The sequence below is a fragment of the Colius striatus genome, chromosome 7 (genome assembly GCF_028858725.1).
Source record: "Colius striatus isolate bColStr4 chromosome 7, bColStr4.1.hap1, whole genome shotgun sequence".
Taxonomy (NCBI): Eukaryota; Metazoa; Chordata; class Aves; order Coliiformes; family Coliidae; genus Colius; species Colius striatus.
The window spans coordinates 16,929,347-16,947,684 of record NC_084765.1 but is presented as its reverse complement, the minus strand read 5'-3'; the positions used below and the strand labels follow the sequence as shown (position 1 = coordinate 16,947,684).

The window sequence follows — 18,338 nt, the reverse complement described above, 5'->3', positions numbered from 1 at the left end:
TACTATAGAAACTTCTCCCCATAAAAGATTAAAGCCTCGTGCAAATCCCAGTGGATTCAGTCATACAAACTTCTGTGAGGTATGAAAGCTGTGGTGGCATTGCTCTTGATTTAGTCACAAGAAGAGACTCATGATGAAGTTCTGGTCACCTTTTTCATGCTGTGGCCAGCTGTAGCTTTTAAAAACATTCAGTAACCTTGTCTGTGTCTATGTAGCTGCCAGTGTCAGAGCTGCCAAGAGAGCCCAAGGAGTCTGTCCTACCCACTAAGTATGAGTCCACTCTTCCTGGTTTCCCAAGAGCCATTTCTTTCCATCTCTCTAAGACAAGGCTCTGATAACCACCTCTGTTTTGAGTTTCAAATCAAAGTTTTTAAAATCCAGTCTAAATGAAGACACTTGAGATTGTTACTGATCAGATAGACTTAAATAGAATACCTGTGATAATCTCTTAGAATGGAGGGTGGGAGGGGATTAAATATTGTATTAAACTCATGAATTTCACCTGACTTAAAATTTATGAGGAAATGGCTACATTTCTTTCTCCTCACTTAAGCTTTATTGTCAAGGTAGCTGCAGTCCCAGGTGTACCTTGAGTTTGTTATCGTGGTCTGACGAGAGTTGTGATACCAAATCAGGGCATTCCATGCCCATGGGATAGTATTTTGCCATAAGATAGGTGTAGTGGGTATGGAAATTCAATTAATGGGCTGTTTCACTAGGCATTAATGCAGCATCCAACACAAAGCTAACCCCACTGGGCCTCTGTTTTGCTCATTACTTTGTGAGACAGGTATTGCCCAGCCATGATTGCATTTGTCACAAGAAACAAACGTACAAATGAAGACAGGCTCGAAGACTGCTGGGAGATGTCAGTATAAACAATAGCATGATTTGCACACAGATCTCAAAGAGTTTGCATCCCTTTTACCTGTCAAGCTACTTTAATGAAAGCTATAAAATAAATAGCCGTGGCTATAACCTTTAGGAATTAAAATGATTACCTGGCAAGTTGAAGTAATTAACTGTTCTCAGCCAAGAATCAAACCAGAGATATACGAGTAGAAGAATGCAAAAAGAATATATTAACTCACTAGGTACTAGTACTACTGTCCACCCTTTTGTATTTTTTTAAAAGAAAACCAAATTGCACATTGAAATCCTGTATTGACAGCTTTTGAGACCACTAGAGTAATTGAGAGCAATCTTAGCAGAAGGGATGCAAAACATGGTTAAGGGGTGCATGTCTTTGGTCTGAAAATATTGCTCTGTCTTTTGTTTAACAAAAAAACTATCCAGCATCAGCCTTCCTTCTGCTTGGATACCAGGCCAAGTTGAAGGGTGGGATTAGAGGGCTGTAATTCTGTATAGTCAGAGAATAAGTCTCGTCTTCTCTTCTCCACTTCTAAGAAACTCATAGTAGGGCCGTAGAATTTTGAATTATGCTAGTTCTTGACCATTTCCTGTATTTCTTAGAAATGTGTTCTCACTGAGGTAAGAAAAAGGTACCAGTTTTGCACACTTGTATCAGCAAGCCAATTGTTAATAAAATGGAAATGGACATAATCCATAAATACCAGGTTCTTATATGCTCATTTGACTGTATTTTGTGTTTCAGATCACCACATTATGCTTGCCCTGAAGTCATCCGGGTAAGTTGGTTAACATTACTGTGTAGAAACATATTTTTGAAAGTGTCACTTCTTACAAATACACAGATACAACCTCTGTACAGGAAATCAGTCCAAGGCAGACAGAGTTGGAAAGGACAAAAGGAACATTAACTACAGTTTTGTTTGATTGCCTCAGCTCTGAATCAAGCCACATTGAGCATATGAAGGAAATGATGGTGTGTTATTCTCTCAGTACCCCTCATGCCATGTACTCAGACAGAAATGCAGTAGCCTCAGTTAACTTGCTCTCTCCATCCAGGAGATGCAGTCCCCTACGCTTTCCTGTCTCTGATGTAGCTGTCATTTCAGTAGAAGAAGCAGGGCTGGTTGTCAGTGGTGTTGGTTTCTGTTAAATAATATGAACTATTCTTTCTACTCTCCCTTTTTCCTCTGAAAATAAGTATTCAGGTTTTCAGTGGCCAAGATTCCCCTCTTTTAAAGCATACTTTTAATGTAAAGCCAAGCAGGAAGTGTACAGAAGAAACTGTCCAGACAATGATATGAGTTTCAAATAATGTGACTGGTGACAAGCTCCCTGAAGAACCAGAGAAGAGAAAAATGCCTCTTGATGTCCTTAATACACCTCTGACACTGTTTTAAGTGCCAGGTCTAATAATTTTTGAGCTGTTGACCATTCCTGCCCTGCTCCCCACTTGATGCAGATCCCAGAAAAGACTGTAAACTGATGTTCATAAAAAAAATCAATTAATGGGTTCCTAGTTGGGAAAGCCACCTTGGGAATCTTCACGTGACTGAATTGAAAAGTGGGATTTCCCATTCTCCCCTCTCGTTCTTCAAGGACAATTAATTCATTTACTAGTAAGCAGTCTTTTGAACCTCTGTGTCATTGCTGTGCAGGGAGAAAAATATGATGGAAGGAAAGCAGACGTCTGGAGCTGCGGAGTCATTTTATTTGCGTTGCTAGTGGTGAGTCGTCTTCCTTGCACTAGCCTGTAAAGAGAAAAGAAAAATCTGAAAATGCTGCTGTATTTAATGGTGATTCTATTGACATCATGTACAGATGGATTTTTTTTTTAGTTAATTTATTTTTATGTCTCTCAGTTGCATCCTTGTTTCTACACCAGTCCCAAAGGAAAAGCATGAGGAGTATTTGACTACATCTTTGAAATTCTGCTGCCCTGCACAGGAGCACAGACAAAAGTCAGAAACTTGTCTAATTAAATGCTCTTTGCCATGTTTTGATACAGAAGCACATTATTTTACTGGAAAGGATGGTCGGGGTTACAACTCTACTGTACAGAGAGTGTCAAATAAGTTGGCCACCATGGTATCAAAATATGTCTGGATTTGTGAAACATTTGTTTTTTCTGCTGTATGTATATATGTGGTTTGGTAGATATTTGCATACATTAACTGTACTGTTTTATCAAGGGAAGGTTTGAGTGCAACATTTTTGTTTCATGCAAGTACTGAGCTAGGGTTTAATTCAGTGCACTTGGGAATATAAAACCGAGCCACTAGTACAAAGTTTAAATTAGTTTCCATCTGGTGGCTCAGTAATACTTTCTTTAGTATTCAAAATGTGCTATCTTGTAACTTATCCTTCTTTCAATCGGAGTTTCAGTTCTTTGTGGAATTTATTCTGATTTGCAGTGGTAATGTAATACTCCTAAACATACAACAATTGGATGTCCAGCTGAAAGCAGATAGGCTTAGCATTTGTTACTGATTTTCAGAGTATAATGTAGGAAAATACAACTTATATTCATATAAGCATATACCATGTGCAGATTGAGTACTGTGTGTGAGAACAGATTTTATGTGCATGTCAAGTTTTTATATCTATAATAGTTCAGATTATCATTTACAGTTACAAAAATAGGAAGCCCAAAGTCAAACTTGGATATCCTTGTACGTTTACTAGTAAACCTAATTAGTTTACTTGCTTTATTTTGACAAAAGCACAATCAAGGTTGGATTCTATACATTATTTTTGTTTAAAATACTTGAAACATTTAAAGAATTTTATATTTTTTAAAAAAGAAGTTTGTTTTTTTAATTACCCTAATGAAAATGCCATCAGTATGATGCTTTAATTCACCTTAACTGATCTTACTCTTCTTTTTTAGTCATTGCAATTCACTGACATTTTTGAAGTTGTAGATTTTTTATCTTATTGTTGCTGGGAAGGAATTTTAACAGTCTCACTAGATAGCACCTGGTCATCTATTGCTCCTGAGCAACTATTTTCATGGCTGGTAAAATAGAACTTTATCATGAGCCCTTAATATAACTTCTTGAATTTGTAAGAATAGGAGGAAAAATGTGTCAAGATGGTTAGGGTTTGTAGGAATGGGCTTTTCATTTTCAGTGAAATTCTCTGTCAAGATTTGATGTCTCTATTGCTATATCTTCATCTATTCCTACATACATAGATAAACCTGCAAAACGACGGAAATAAAGTCTATTATTGACAGAGAGTGCAGAACTCTTCAGTTAATTATGTCAGGACAAAGCCTCCAAAAAGTCTCAAGCTGTACTAGCAGAAGGTAGTAATAGAAGAGCTGTAATGGTTACCTTCAGGAAATGCCACAGACCATCCTTGCTGACTTCATCGTGACTTAAATTGAGTTAGCCAAAGTAGTGAACTACCAGAATTTGTTTTCCTTTAAGTCTGAAATGGTTAGGAAAAATGTAGGTAACTGATTACAAAAGACAGGGAGACTCTTCAAGGCCACTGAAATGAACAAACAAGGGTTAGTAGTGCCCAGTAGCTTGCCATCAGGTGGGCTTTCTGAGGCTTCTGTAAATGGAGCTGTTGGTCCCCGTAAACAGTAGACACAGAACTGCTTATACAGATACTCAACTGTAGTAAGAGCAGTGCCAGAATTGACAACTTAAGGCTTCATTATCACAGCAGCTGACAGCTTGCAGCTTCCCACAAACCATCCTGGAAATCAAGGAATCAAGGAAGCTCAGCACCTACCAGAGTTAGGCAGTGAAAGAAGGAAGTGAGAATATCTAGGAAGGTGCAGACTTGCTATAAAAGGGTACCGGCTTCAGTTGGTGGAGTTATCCTAAAAATGTCAACTTTTTTTTTCATTTTTGTCCTTGTAGCAAAGATAGGTCTTTTGCTGCTTTTTGTGGCAAGCTGATGATCTATTAAAAATGTAATTTCAGATTAAAAAAAACCCTCAAGCCATTCATGTAAGTGAGCCACAGTAGGGAAGCAATAGGAACCGATGACCCGACCACAGCATGGGAACTGGATGGAGTATATTAAACAGGTAGAACATCTGCTGCTTCCGAAGACTGACGTTGGCTAGGGTTTCTTTCAGCTGTGTCATTTCACCGCTCCATCAGAAAGAGGATGTTCTTTGCTGAAAGTCTCTCAAATGCTGCTCACCTCCTTTTCAATGTCTGCAATAAATGTGTCTCGGGAAGATTAAAAATAAGGAGACGATAAACATTGCTGCTGTGGAAGTATGCCCAGGAGGAATACCAGCAGATCAAAAGCTTGAGCTGAATTTAAGTGAATCCATGCATCTTTGGTGAATTTGCCTGGAAAGGCAATTTCATATTTTGTATTATATTTTATACTGGCAGTCATTTTCTAATTGAAGGTCTAATAAAAAACAGTGTCCTCAGTTTTGTTTCCTATATTGGAGAAAATACAGCAGCACTAATAAATGATATATTTTCTGTGGATAAAAAGGTTTTTTCACTTACTATAATAATTCATTATGAGCTGACTTTTTCTTTTCCATTCTCTCTCCATGTTTATCCTGTCTTTTCTCCCTTCCCCCTCTCCAATTCCCTCTCGCCCATCTCTCCCATACACCTCTCTGTCACATCCCTGAAGGGTGCCCTGCCTTTTGATGACGACAACTTGCGGCAACTATTGGAGAAGGTGAAGCGTGGAGTGTTCCACATGCCACATTTCATCCCCCCAGACTGTCAGAACCTTTTGCGGGGGATGATTGAAGTGGATGCCTCGAAACGTCTCACGGTAAGAGGGCGTTTACTGCAAGTCATGTGAGCAAGGCTTCATTTGTCACCTTGTCGCAGTTACGGTTGAATAACTACAGTAACTTGCTGACTTGCTGCCACTCCTATATGTTTCTTCCTGAGCAAATCATGAGTGGAGTCAGTGGAGTCTTTGGGAAGAAGTTAATTACCTTCTCTTTTGAATCATGAAGGCAAATTACCCTTTTATCTATTCTCTAGCCTAGAAATTCTCCTTCATATGTAACAGTGGGCTTTTAGAAGAAATTCCTCATAGATGGCATCATCACAGTGCTACTGACCCACTAGCACATTTTCAAGTCCACCTGTGTTGTCTGACTCTCCTGACTGATACAGCAGTTTGTCAGAGACTTTATATAAGTGTTTGAAGGTCAAAACTGTTATTTGAAGCTTTGCTGTTAGAGTATTACTTTTCTTACATTTGTGGCAAAAGTGATGGTTTTTGCCACGCAACCTGTGTTTTATTCTATCCCACATTTGCTCTGCATTGTCCTCTAGCAATCTTGATAGCAAGTATCTCCCAGTTAGCTCTTTCATCTTGTGCCTTGTGGTCCTGAGCACGATTAAGCCCACAGTGTTGAGTTCCTGGCATTTGGCACTGATACTCTGCATCTAGGACACATCCCATCACTACAGCAGAGACCCTGAAAGGGTGAGCACTGCAGTAATTGTATCCTTCATTAACGTTGTGTTAATGTTTTGGGGAATTAAAAAAAAAATTAGCAATTAAAATCATTTTGGAAACCAAGATTGCCTGCTTGTCAGTGGAGGCGGCTGCCTTTATGAGCACATTGCCCTTGTAGATCCTATTGTCAGGCTGTGGTGATGATTTTATACAGATTTACTAAGCTCACAGATTCTGAGTGGGAGTATGTATAAAGAAATGTAAATTTAAAACTCCTCTTGGTTCTTCAGTCTGCTAAAATATTTATAAATAAACTCTCAGATCACTGCTTGGCCTCTCTGCTGAGATTGCTAACAACAGCATCAGTCTCTGCCAGTTGTGATGGTGCTTTCTGGATAAAGACACCTGTCTGCTAAGAAGTTAAACTGAAACTCTCTTCACAACTCTTTTTGCAGTATTACCTGACAGCTGCAGCTGGCTTTTACTTTCATTCATTACGAAACGCATTCATGCTTTATTTGGTGATGTAGGTAAAAAGTTCTTCATGCCATTACTAGCATCCCTATAAACCCAACAGCCATCACATTTGCAGCACATCAGTACCACTGTTTGGGGCAGGGGGAAAGCATTTTAAATGACCATTTTTTAACATGTTCTTAAAGAAACAAAGATTTTTTTTCCTAAGTATTTTCATGAAAAGAACAGTGCAAAGTTTAGGGCTGTACCCTGAGACGTGAGGCAGCCGTTCCTTATGACCAACAAAGTCACCGAGTCCCTCTCTGGCTTAGTTTCCTTTCCATAATGGAAACATAACAGTTTTTTTCTGATTTTTTTTTTCCTCTGAAAGATCTTCGTGCCAGTGGTTTGAATATGCCAAGAAGCAGATCATCAGATGATAGATCTTAAATTGTTCTGAGTTTTTGCACAGAACATAGTCCCTGAATGTTTTCAGTTGTCCAATATAGCAGAGACTGTACACACATAAGAGAGAAAACAATTAAGGGAAATCAGAGTCCCAGAGTGATGCCCCACCCCCTCTTTTTTTCATGATCAAATTTAAGCTCTTATTTCCTTAGGGAGAAGGAAAAAAAATGAGGTAGTTATTGACAAGAACTAACCACTGGATTGTGAATAAGAATTCGAAATAAAACAAGAGCTGAGAGCAGGAAAGAAAAAATAATAGCTCTTTGTTATTAGCTGCAGTCTTATTTTCATTATTTTAGGGTCTCAGTTCTGTTGTTCCTGCTGCTGTCACACTTCTGTGCTGTCAGCATGCCGATTGCTTGGATTGCCAGGCAGAAGGGAGCTCTTTGTTTACCGTGCAGGAGCTGGGAATACATAGTTCATTTTGAGGAGAGATCTGAATTCTATTTTAGCCTTGCCCTGAGAAAAGGAGTATAACTATGGGTTTGCTTGGAAGCCTCTGTTCCTAGAAAATATCTCACTTGAATCAATTTGATATTTATACAAAGATCTGTGTGAAATTGTGGCTTGGGTACAATAAGTACAGATGTAGCTTTTACCATTACTGATCGGTTACTCAATATCTTACTGGTGAATTCAGCAGAAAAACATAGGGAAATGTAAGGTCACTAGGATCTTTTTCTTTTCATTTTTCCCTTCCCCTCATTGCATTGTTCCTTGTTTTGATTTGTATCTCTTTTCCTTTTCATCCAACTGCATTTCCCTCCCTGCAGTAATTGCCATTTCACGGCACACCCACACCTTCCCCAGTCCATCTGTTAAAATGATCAACAAAAACAGAACTAGCATTCACATTTAACTGTCATCAGTCAGCTTCAGTATTAGAGCTTGAGAGGATTAATGGAGAGAAGGATATTCAGAATTATTTTGGCTGGCCCTTTCCTGCCTGAAGAAATAGACATTACCTTTCTTTGTAAATGATTCATTTATGGAAAGAAGACTTTCTTATATCTTAGTGGAATATTGTTCATGCTCACCATATATTACATAGCCTCAAGTATGGTTAGTGGGATGTCCTTGACCACTCTACTGGGCTTGTTTTACTAAGCATGCCTTAAAATAAAAGAATCCACTTTTTTCTTTCAGTATGCTGCACAAGTTGATCCTAGCTGTGGGCCAGGATGTTTCTGACCATCTCATATTCGTGAAAGATAAAATCAAAGAAAGCATGAGTACTAAGGTGGTCAATATTTGAGAGAACCTGTCTGAATAGCAGAGCCTGTAAAGAGCTTGACTTAGTCTGCTTAGATAATGTCTAAGAAAGATTGTACTGGTCATCTACAAATTCATTAGAGGTTATTACTAGGGAGAGAGGGATTATTTAAACTAAAGAAAGATACTGACACAGAAACAAATATGTGCCAAATGGCCTTATGCTCAAAATTAGAAGCAGAATTTTATCCATATTTCTGGGGTTCTGGGACAGTGTTCTAGTAGGAGTGGTGTCAAGAGGGAACTAGTTTTAAGTTTGAGAAGATTTATGGAAGAGTATGAGTGTGATGCCTGCAGTACTGCAGGATGAGGTTTCTTCTAGTTATATGCACTTCAGAAAATGCACATTTTTTGTCTTGGCGGTTTCAAATGATTCAGCATCTCTACAGCAGCTCCTGTAGTGAGATCTATTTGCATTCTCAGCCAGTATTTTCTTCTACAGAAACACAAAGGCAAGGAGGGGAAGAGTAAGGAGCTTTTGGTCCACTTTCCTTTTGAAAGTGGATGAGCATTATCAAACCTTTGTAGAGCAAAATGGATCAGAGCAGCTATTTCAGAATAAGCTGATCTGATAAAGTCATTGTTCCAGTGTTGACATTTTATTCCAGAGCAGAATGACTTGTCATCCATGTTGAGTGTCCACACAGTCTGAAATACCTATCCCTGAATATTATGCAACTTAAATTACACACATTTTCAGAATCTCCTCTCTGCCCTTTTGTTTGATTGTGTTTTTTCTTGGATCTAATGTGTGCTGATGATGGATCACAGTATCTAAAGAACATTAAAAAAACAAGAGAAAACTCACCTGCTTCTTTCTTAATTTTTCTAGAATGTCCTACAGTAAAGTGCCTGTCACATCATTTAAACTATCTCACTTCACCACTTATAGAATGGAGGTTATTGTCTGGTTGATGTATTTAAGCTGCAAGCTGTTGGCTGCCAAGGGCCTATTCATGCACATAGTACAGTGATACCTTGCCCTTGTCAGGGTCCCTGGAGGCTGCTGTAAGTACACCTGATACTACTGGCACTGTTTGCACTGCCAACTTGAATCCTTCGGGCAGGAAAAGCCTCTATTGACATTATACTGTAGATTTAAAGCTCAGAGTAGAGGATCTTCTGTGAGAAGAAGATTCATCTGACATGTGGGTCGATTTAGTGCACAGATGGGTTTGAGACTGTTCCCTTTCTGGACAGGGAGTTTTGAATTTCTACATGAGTTTAAGCCCAGAAGCCTTCATCCAGATTCACAGACTTTGAGAAAGTTTATCTCCAGGTCAGAACTTTTTAGCTTGGCAGCCACTCTGCTGAGATCAGTGCTGAGGATGTAGACAGCGCTGTCTTGTTTTCCATCTGCCTGTCTGTCTCCATCTGTTGTTCCCTGCCTTGGAATTCAGACGTAAGCTCCTTGGGGGAGGAGACCTCTTTTTCTGATGAGCTCATGTAGCTCCGTATCACAATGGGTCTCTCATCTGTGAGCGGGGCTGCTAGATGCTACTTCAGTATATGTTTCATATATATTGGTATTGTTTTTTGTGTAAAATCATGGTAAAAAGATTCCCTTTATCTTTCTATTACAGCATTTTAGCTTGCAGAAGTCTCTCCTGTGACTGTGCATGTACAGTGGATCTGAGCATGTTTTGTTGTTTCAGAGATGGCGTCATAAGATAATTGCCTGCAGTGACTAGGAGATATTAGGAAGCAGCATTTTTGCGGCTTCCATAAAATGGCGTTAAATTTGGCAAACTCACGTGCAAACAGCAAGAAGAACCCTCTGGGATGGGTTGTTAAATGCCTTCGTCACTTAAATGCATTTAAACATTGTGTTTAAATGAAGGCAGAAGGAGTGAGATTAGCTCCCACTGTGTATCTCCCTCCCCTGCATTGCATAGTAAAAAGCATACAGACTTCTTGTCAAAACTAATCGCCCTCCCATAACCCTCCTGTCACTTTAATGCAGATGAAAAGCAACAAAGCATTAATTAATTACCTTTAAAAAAGCGGTGAAGATGTTGGCAGCAACAAGCACACTTGTAATAACATTTCAATGAAATTATGTTTGAATCAGATCAGAATTTGGTCTCATAGCATACTTTTCATAACGGGGATAAACCAGCATACTTCACAGCAATGGGTTTGATGTGGATGGAGTGGCAGATGTGTGGGTAAACAGCAGCCGTGAGGGCTCTCACACATTTTAAAATGGTTATCATGGTGTTACGGGACTTCTCTTTCAGAAGAGTGCTATGGGCTCATTGGCTTGAAGGAGGTTGGGCAGAAGCGATTACTTTTTTGACATCTCTGAAGGAGCCCAAAGGTTCCTTAGGCTCGTGACTAAGACATGAACTGATGAACCCTCCTCTCCTCCCTCCTCTGACTCAGAAAATGAAGTACTGTTGTCTGCTTTGCCAAGGCATTTCTGTGTTTCACCGGCACAAAAGAACAACCTGACCCATAGAGACAGAAAAATGCAGCAGGAGAAGCAAGCATGAAAGAGGCTTGGACATCGCTTAGCTGTATCATCTGCATCTTGTCTGAAACCATTACTGTCTCTAACTCTCCATGTGGTATATGTGAAATAACGAGTAGATACGCATCTCATAGAGTGATTTTATCCAGCAGAGGAAGTGCACTGCACTCTTTAGCAGATCCTCTCAGTACTAAGGACATGATAAGTCACCATGCTAAAATCCTGTCCCATGGAAACTGTACAAAATAGGCTCTTCATATGTTCTGTGTTTGTACTTCAGCTTGCAAAGAACCAGAAGGAAGAGGGCTGCATCCCAGGGGAGAGAAACACCCATAATGTGTCTCTTGTCTCAAGTTGAGTTGGTCAGGGGAGTTGCAGGGATTAAAGGACTGCCTGATGCAAGAGGAACTGCAGTGATGGGGAATTGTTGTGGCAGAGCTAAGGCCACAGTTGGAAACTTGTCCGCATGTGTACTGGCACCTGGGCTGGTTAGAGGACAGCTAGGTATGCAAGTACCAACAGCACCTCTGATTGCAGTAGTCTTGGTTTTAAAGAAGGCTGTTTGTCTCCCATACTGATCTCTTCAGCCTCCTGTCATGCTTTCCTAAGCTGCGTTCCCTTGTTTCTTTGTTTTCAATGAAAATCCCTGTCTCACTTTAAAAATTACCTCATACAGAACTGACCTCAGGTCTTTCTGGTTTCCCAGGCACAGAACTGTTCTTCCACAGCACAGAGATCTCTGATTCCATGTTCTCTGTGGCAAACATCTACTTTCCATCTGAGATTTTGTTCTTTTTTTTTCCTCTTTTTTAAAATTTTTTTATAAATCATTCTGATTCTCATTATTCTGGGATTGAAGTGGAAAGTAGTAAGATCAGGACAGCTGTCTCTGTTCCTCCTGACCAGTTTAATGGATCTGTGATTTCGTCTTAAATCTTTTAGCACTTGAGTTTCCTTCCAGCTCTCCCCTACTTCTAACCTGCATGTTGTGCAAACACAAGCCTGTGTGTAGTGAATGTGCATATTATTCTGCAGGTACAAAGGTGCTTCATAATGAGGAATATGACAAATATTGTCCACATAATGAATAATCCCTGGGCATCTATGAAAAGTTCTTTTTTTCTGTGATGAAGCTTCCAAAAATGAAACAGATTAGGAAGGTTCTGCTCTAAATTATGTCATATGAACAGTTTGTTCTCTCAGCTGTTAAGTTTCTCTTGGAAAAGGAGCGTTCCTTTCTTTTCTCCATGCCTTTGGAAAACATGCCCATCCTGTAACATTTCCAGGATCTGCCTTGCATAGGTGGACAAGGCCATTGTTCAGCTTTGATCAGTTCTTCTTCACAAAATAAAATGCTCATGTGTGAAATAGGAAAGAGACAAATAAAAGTAATTTGCAGTCTGGTGTTCAGGGGCTGGAACAGTAAGTGATATTACTTTGAATGTATTCTACTTGGTCTTTAGATTTTCATGATAAATATGAAGCCAATCAGGCATGGGTCTTGGCAGAAGATCATATCACACATGCACAATTTATTTTGGTTATTCACGTTGTCTGTTTGAACCTGTTTCTATTTCCCTCTGTGTCTCTCTCCAAAACAAAAATAGAAATGAACTTTAGGTGTAAAGAATCAGTTGTTATGTGCATAGAAAAAGAAGCAGTTTGATAGCTTCAGTTAGGTTAGGAAGGTAAAAACTGAAATTGTCTGTGAAGACAACTTGTGAAAATGCTTTGCTGTAAATCTGTATACTCACACATTTTCCTAGGATTTGCTCATGACTGATCCTTATGTCTGGAATTACAATCTCGTTTCCAGTGAGGTCGATGAGGATGAGCGTGCATTTTATGCAGCACAAAGTTCCCATTGTTTGCACAGATCCATCTCTGGAATGTTGGACTTACTTGAAGAAGCCTTGAATAAGGATGTCTTGTGGAGTTCCTTTTCTGTTTTACAGCACTAATTCCTTGTTTTCTTCTCCTTTACAGCTAGAACATATTCAAAAACACATATGGTATATGTAAGTAACACTTTTTTAATTCACTTTTGCATGCATTCATTATTGGTTCTGTTATGGAAACTGATATTCTAGTGAAATCTGGAGGGACTGGATTTTGAAAGCAGCTTCCACATGGGTGGAAAAAGGAACACAGGACAGAAAGACATCTAATTTTTTTTACACTTTGCTACACATATAATTTGACCTGTGTATGTGTCAAGCCAGGAACTTTTTATACAGTGGCTAACAAATGTTTGAAATAAAACGTTGGGTCCAGCGACTCACTGTGTTAAAAAGATACCTGCAAGTGATAAGCAAAAAAAACCCCAACAGCCATATTTAGTTTGCTATCCAAATGTTATCCAGACAATACCTTGTAATACCTTCTTGACGAGAAAGCTTTCATTTGTGCCTTCTTGGCATTTTGACTTTTCTCTGAAGTAGAAACAAAAACAGTGGTATTGATACGGAAACACCTATGAAGCTTCTTTCTCATAATCCGTCCTCCCTCACAGCAAGCTAAGAGGCTTCTTCTGACCTTGTAACCTGTTGATGTGAGAGTAGTTCTGTGACTTGATTAAAAGCGGCAATCTTGACAGTGAAACAAGAAGTCTGTGAGAAAAGTATGCACCTGTCTAGTGGTTTGAGTGTCAGGAAGATTGATGGCTTCTAGAAGTGACCTTGCACATTTTGTAGCCTTGATAGTATTTCAAGAAACCTAAGTAAATAACTTTTATTCTGATGATAACCCAATCGAACTAAGGAGAATACTTCACACATTAAACAAGGAAATCATGCTTTGATATATGCTTCTCAGGGTCAGCATAGCTTCAAGTTCCCCAGGTAAGTGATAAGGAGAGTCCTGACTTCATAATCCCACCACTGCTCTTGGGAAATACTTGATCATGGTATGAACTGATATTTAAGGCTGTCACTAGGGAAAAAAAACAAACCAACTTTGGTTTTATTTGTTTTATTTTCTCTAATTCTACCTTATGGGCAGTATTCACTTCTGGATTTATCTGACTTCGATAGGACCTGAGGGCATTCAGCATTTTGTTCAAGAACATAGGTTTTTATTAGTTCAACTGAAATGGTGGCAGCCCTCTGACCATGTTTTTTTCATGCTCTCTACACTTATCAGTTGTCATGGTACCTTTCTTAACCAAAGAAAGACTGGAGTGTTGTGTGCTGAAGGTGTTAGGTTTGGGGTTTTTTTTTAACTCACATGGATAAATGAGGGAGAAATGGAGGGGGAAAATCTCTAATTGCAACCTCTGAAATACCCCTCCTATAATGTTTTACCAGCAATTACAAAAGGAAATGCTGTTTACATCACACTGGATAGCAAACCCCCTCTGTTTCTTCACAGAGTGAAATTAGCTGAATTTCTCAGTGCTTTCATCAGAACTGGAATAGGAAATAAAGTGAAATATATTCGATCACTTATATTATTATTCTAATCCTCCTCAGGATTTTTGCCTGGAAATTTTCACCCATTGGAGTACTTACTGCTGTTCCAGGCTCACATGCTCAGTTAGGCAGCTGCTATTTCCTTACTTCATTCTAGATCTAGAATTTGAAATTTTTTTTTTCTTTGCAGACATAAACATTTGAACATATTCAGATACTTTTCAATGAAGTTCAGACTCTCTGATGATTGACACAGTAAATAGTTTTTTACCCCAACGGAAACAGCATCTGAGGCTGTGTTCAGAAGCAGAAGCTAAGTTTTGCAAAAGCAAGTCTCCCCTAGCCTGCCGATGTAGTCAATGCAAAGAGGGAAAAGCTCTTCCAGAAGTCTGTTCAGATTCTCTAAAATGAAGTTTCTTTTCAAAACAGATCTTTTAATGTGTGTCTCTCATTTTCTTTATACTGGCCATAGATTGACCTAAGGAGGTTAATGTCCTTTGGCTAAATTTAGTCTGTGAATAACCCTGCCACTTCCAAAATTCAACTTCTTTTATCTGGTAATGTTTCACAGCCTCTTCACATCTATTTTACCTGGAAATATTGATGCTGACAGAGGACGGGTTTGAAATGGTTTATTGAGTTTTACTCTGTGGCTGTTTTCACTCATATCTTATATTTTCCTTTATTTCATGTAACACTACTACTCTATGTAAAGTCTTCATTATTTATCTGACCTGAGAGTTGTACTCAGAACGTACAAGTCATTTCACTTAAGTCTTCAAATAAATAGTAAGACTACTGTAAAACTGGGGAAAGGATTTAATTGCAGACTACACAGGCAGAGAAAGAGGTCTTGGAAGTTGAAATCATGATTCACAAGCCTAAAAACAAGGGAAAAAAAAGAAACCAAAGAGAAACCTTTCATCACCAACCTCCAGTTCTTCTTGCACTTCCACCCAAATTAATTCAGTGAGGTTCTTTTAAGCCTTTTTAATTAAAATCATTTCTTTTTACCTCAAGCACAGGTTACCATAAATCAGCAAATAAACAGCAGTCACTTCCACGTTTTTTAATAAAGCAAGAGGGGAAATAGAATTAGCTGTTATGGTGAATACATATTCCTGTAGTGCTGAGTTGTTGCCCTAATTTTGAAGGTACCAAACTTACTAAAATCTGAAATATAAAACTGTACTGGTTCTGTTTTGCTTTGCACTGATGCAAATGTGTATCTTGAGGAGATGCAGAGTGGAATTTCATGGAGAGACTGAAAAAGTCCACTCTGGTCTGGAATCACAGCCATTGTGCACACTGATGTTCACAAAAAAGGATGGGCTTTACAGCAGCAATTACATTCATGCAGGCCTTTAAAAAAAATAGACGTGATTTGCAGTATTCATCATGTGACATTGTTTGACATCGATGTGGGCTGAAATGAGACAGATTTGTCACTCTCTGCTAGACTGAGAATGAAACAGGCAATACAGTCCTGCCACTCACAGCACAGGCCCGGTGATTTTCAGCTCCTGAGGTGCTGAATTGCACTGCCGAATGACAAGGCGCTTCTTGGCAGATTTTACTTGTACCTGATGAGGAGGTGTGAAAATTCCTGACTATCTGTCTTGGTTTAGGCCCATCAGGGAACAAAGACCACGATTAGCCTCGAGTACCGAAGAGGCTGAGAATTGCTCAAGGGCAGGGAGGGCTTAATTGCCGCTAAAGGTTCAGGACAAAACAGACCAGGCCACTCGGTTTGGGGAAGAAAACAGAGAAACAATTTAATGCAACATCAACTAAATCATACCCCCAAAAAAACCCAAAGCATAACCAAAATGAAACAACACAGAGTAATACATCAATGAAGAGTCCAACCAGCCTTTTTAAGAACACCTTCTTGCCACCCCTCCCCTCTTCCCGGGCTCAGAGCCCTCATCCCGGGGTTTTTACCTTGTCCCCATCTGAACGGTTCGGGGGGGCAGGCAGTGGGAGTTTCAGTCGGTCTGTTCCCGAGAGCTTCTGCCGTTTGTCCCTCCTCAGGACGGGTGAACTCCACACCAGTCCTCCCTGCAAGTCCGTGGGGTACCTCACACGCACGGCAGCTCTGCACGGGCTGCTCCGACCCGCACTTATTCCAAAGGCTGCAGCTCCTCTCTGCCTCTCGTGTGGGGCTGCTCTGCGGCGTGCAGGCTCTCCAGCACGGCCTGGGCCATGGCCGTCTCCCCACACAGTCCCTCGCCCGTCCAGGCTCACTCACATGGAGCTGCTGGTAACTCTCGGTCCTGCCATGGATCTCCATAGGTTGCAGGGGCACAGCTGCATTCTCGCCACGGCTTGCAGAGGGGTCTCTGGTCTATTGCTTCTCCTTCCTCCTCCTCCTCTGGCTGAAGGGTCCGCGTGGGCGCCTCCATCTTGTATCACTCATACACCTCCTGCCTCGCATTCCAAATTCCCGTCCCTAAATAGTGATGGCAGAGGCGCCAGATTGGCCCAGCCGGGCCGGAGATGGGTCTGAACCCAGGAGCCGGGGGAGAGTCCGCAAACTCTTTACTGGGTCTTCACTGCAACCCGCTCCCCCTGTTACCAAGCCAAAAGCTGCTCCTTGCTAAACCAGAACACTATCTATCTCTGACCAGTAGTAGGGCGTAAGGAAAAGGCACTTCTCAGTGCACAGAAGATGGCAAGCTATGCTCTCTAGAAATGGCTCCCATGCTGATTGCTACAAAAGAAGCTTGCAGGTGATATTCAGCTATAGACTAGAATGACTGGTAGGAAACCAGATTTTCTGGAAATTTTAAAAAGCAACAGTTCTTGTTAATCTCTTTAAATTACTTTAAGAACATCTGCTTGTAACATAATGAATGATTAAGTCCATGCTTTTTGAAAGTGAACTAGAGATCATTAAAACCAAAAACACTCAGCTGCTGTTCAAAGGTCCATCCTGCAGGAATTTTTCTTAATGATGAGATCATCACTGGCTTTAATAGTACAAGGTTATGATATAATTGTTACTTATTATCTGCTCAGTTATCTCTTAAAGATATGACACTCAAGGAATAAGATTTTTCTGTAGCTGAACAAAGATTTTTACATCTAGCCCTTATTTCAGGACCATGGCATCATTGAAGAAGACATAGACCCTTCCGCAAAACTCTAAGGGAACATCAGAAGCTAGTTTTTAGTGGTTTGACACACAAGAACAAATGCCAAGGAGCAGATTCTTTCTTTGTCCTGTGTATTGTGCTTTCAGCCCCCTAAACTGAATGAAACTGAGAAGAGTGCATGTGAGGTCTCAGTGAAGAAAAGTGCAATCTGACCCCTGTCATTATGACCCATGTAATGCACACCAGACTCAGACTCCATGACATATATCCAGGAGGGGGTGAGCACATGTTAACTGCTTCAAGAGAAGATACAATGAAAATTTCCAAGGAGTCTTTTTCCAAATGGTGTCCCACAAACGTGATTAACAGAGCAGATGCCTTACAACTGCATTTCAACTTGCTTAAAAATAAATTGCAAGTAGCATCCAGGATTGTCCTGTGGTTAAGTTTTAACATGGACCTGTTCTGTCCTAGCATCAGAGCCCTGGCTGCAATGACTTAGTATTGCCTTCTTATCTTGGAGAAAATAATCTATATGGGCTCTCTTTTTGGCTGAGACCTTGAGCTCATATATAATCTCATATATAAGATTCTACCAGAGTTGCTTGCTAACCTTCCCAAGAAAAAATAGGGGCTGAATTGAAGCTCCTTGTCCTGTGTAGATAATTGGATAGCTCATGTGTGAGCTATGAGCATTTTAAGCTGTGAGAGTAAATTCACAAGTTACATTCACTTTGTTTCTGCTAACATCAAAAGGAATAACCTCTTGTCCGAACACAGCCCTAAAAACAGCTAACACTGACAGCCGATGCAGTTTAAAGAGTCCCTATTCCTGTTGCCTGCCCTAGGAGCCTGGACCCAATAGTCATACATTTACAT

General features: G+C 40.0%; 1 protein-coding gene across 3 annotated transcripts in view; it reads left to right on the top strand.

The window, feature by feature from the left end:
* The window catches only part of BRSK2 (BR serine/threonine kinase 2), a 321,793-nt gene that overhangs the window by 249,430 nt on the left and 54,025 nt on the right, over positions 1-18,338 (top strand). For all 3 annotated transcript variants that reach the window (XM_061999607.1, XM_061999606.1, XM_061999605.1), the window contains exons 6-9: positions 1,616-1,649; positions 2,529-2,597; positions 5,494-5,640; positions 12,938-12,969. In XM_061999607.1, coding sequence (XP_061855591.1) covers positions 1,616-1,649; positions 2,529-2,597; positions 5,494-5,640; positions 12,938-12,969 — 282 coding nt within the window. The remainder of the gene's footprint in view (positions 1-1,615; positions 1,650-2,528; positions 2,598-5,493; positions 5,641-12,937; positions 12,970-18,338) is intronic.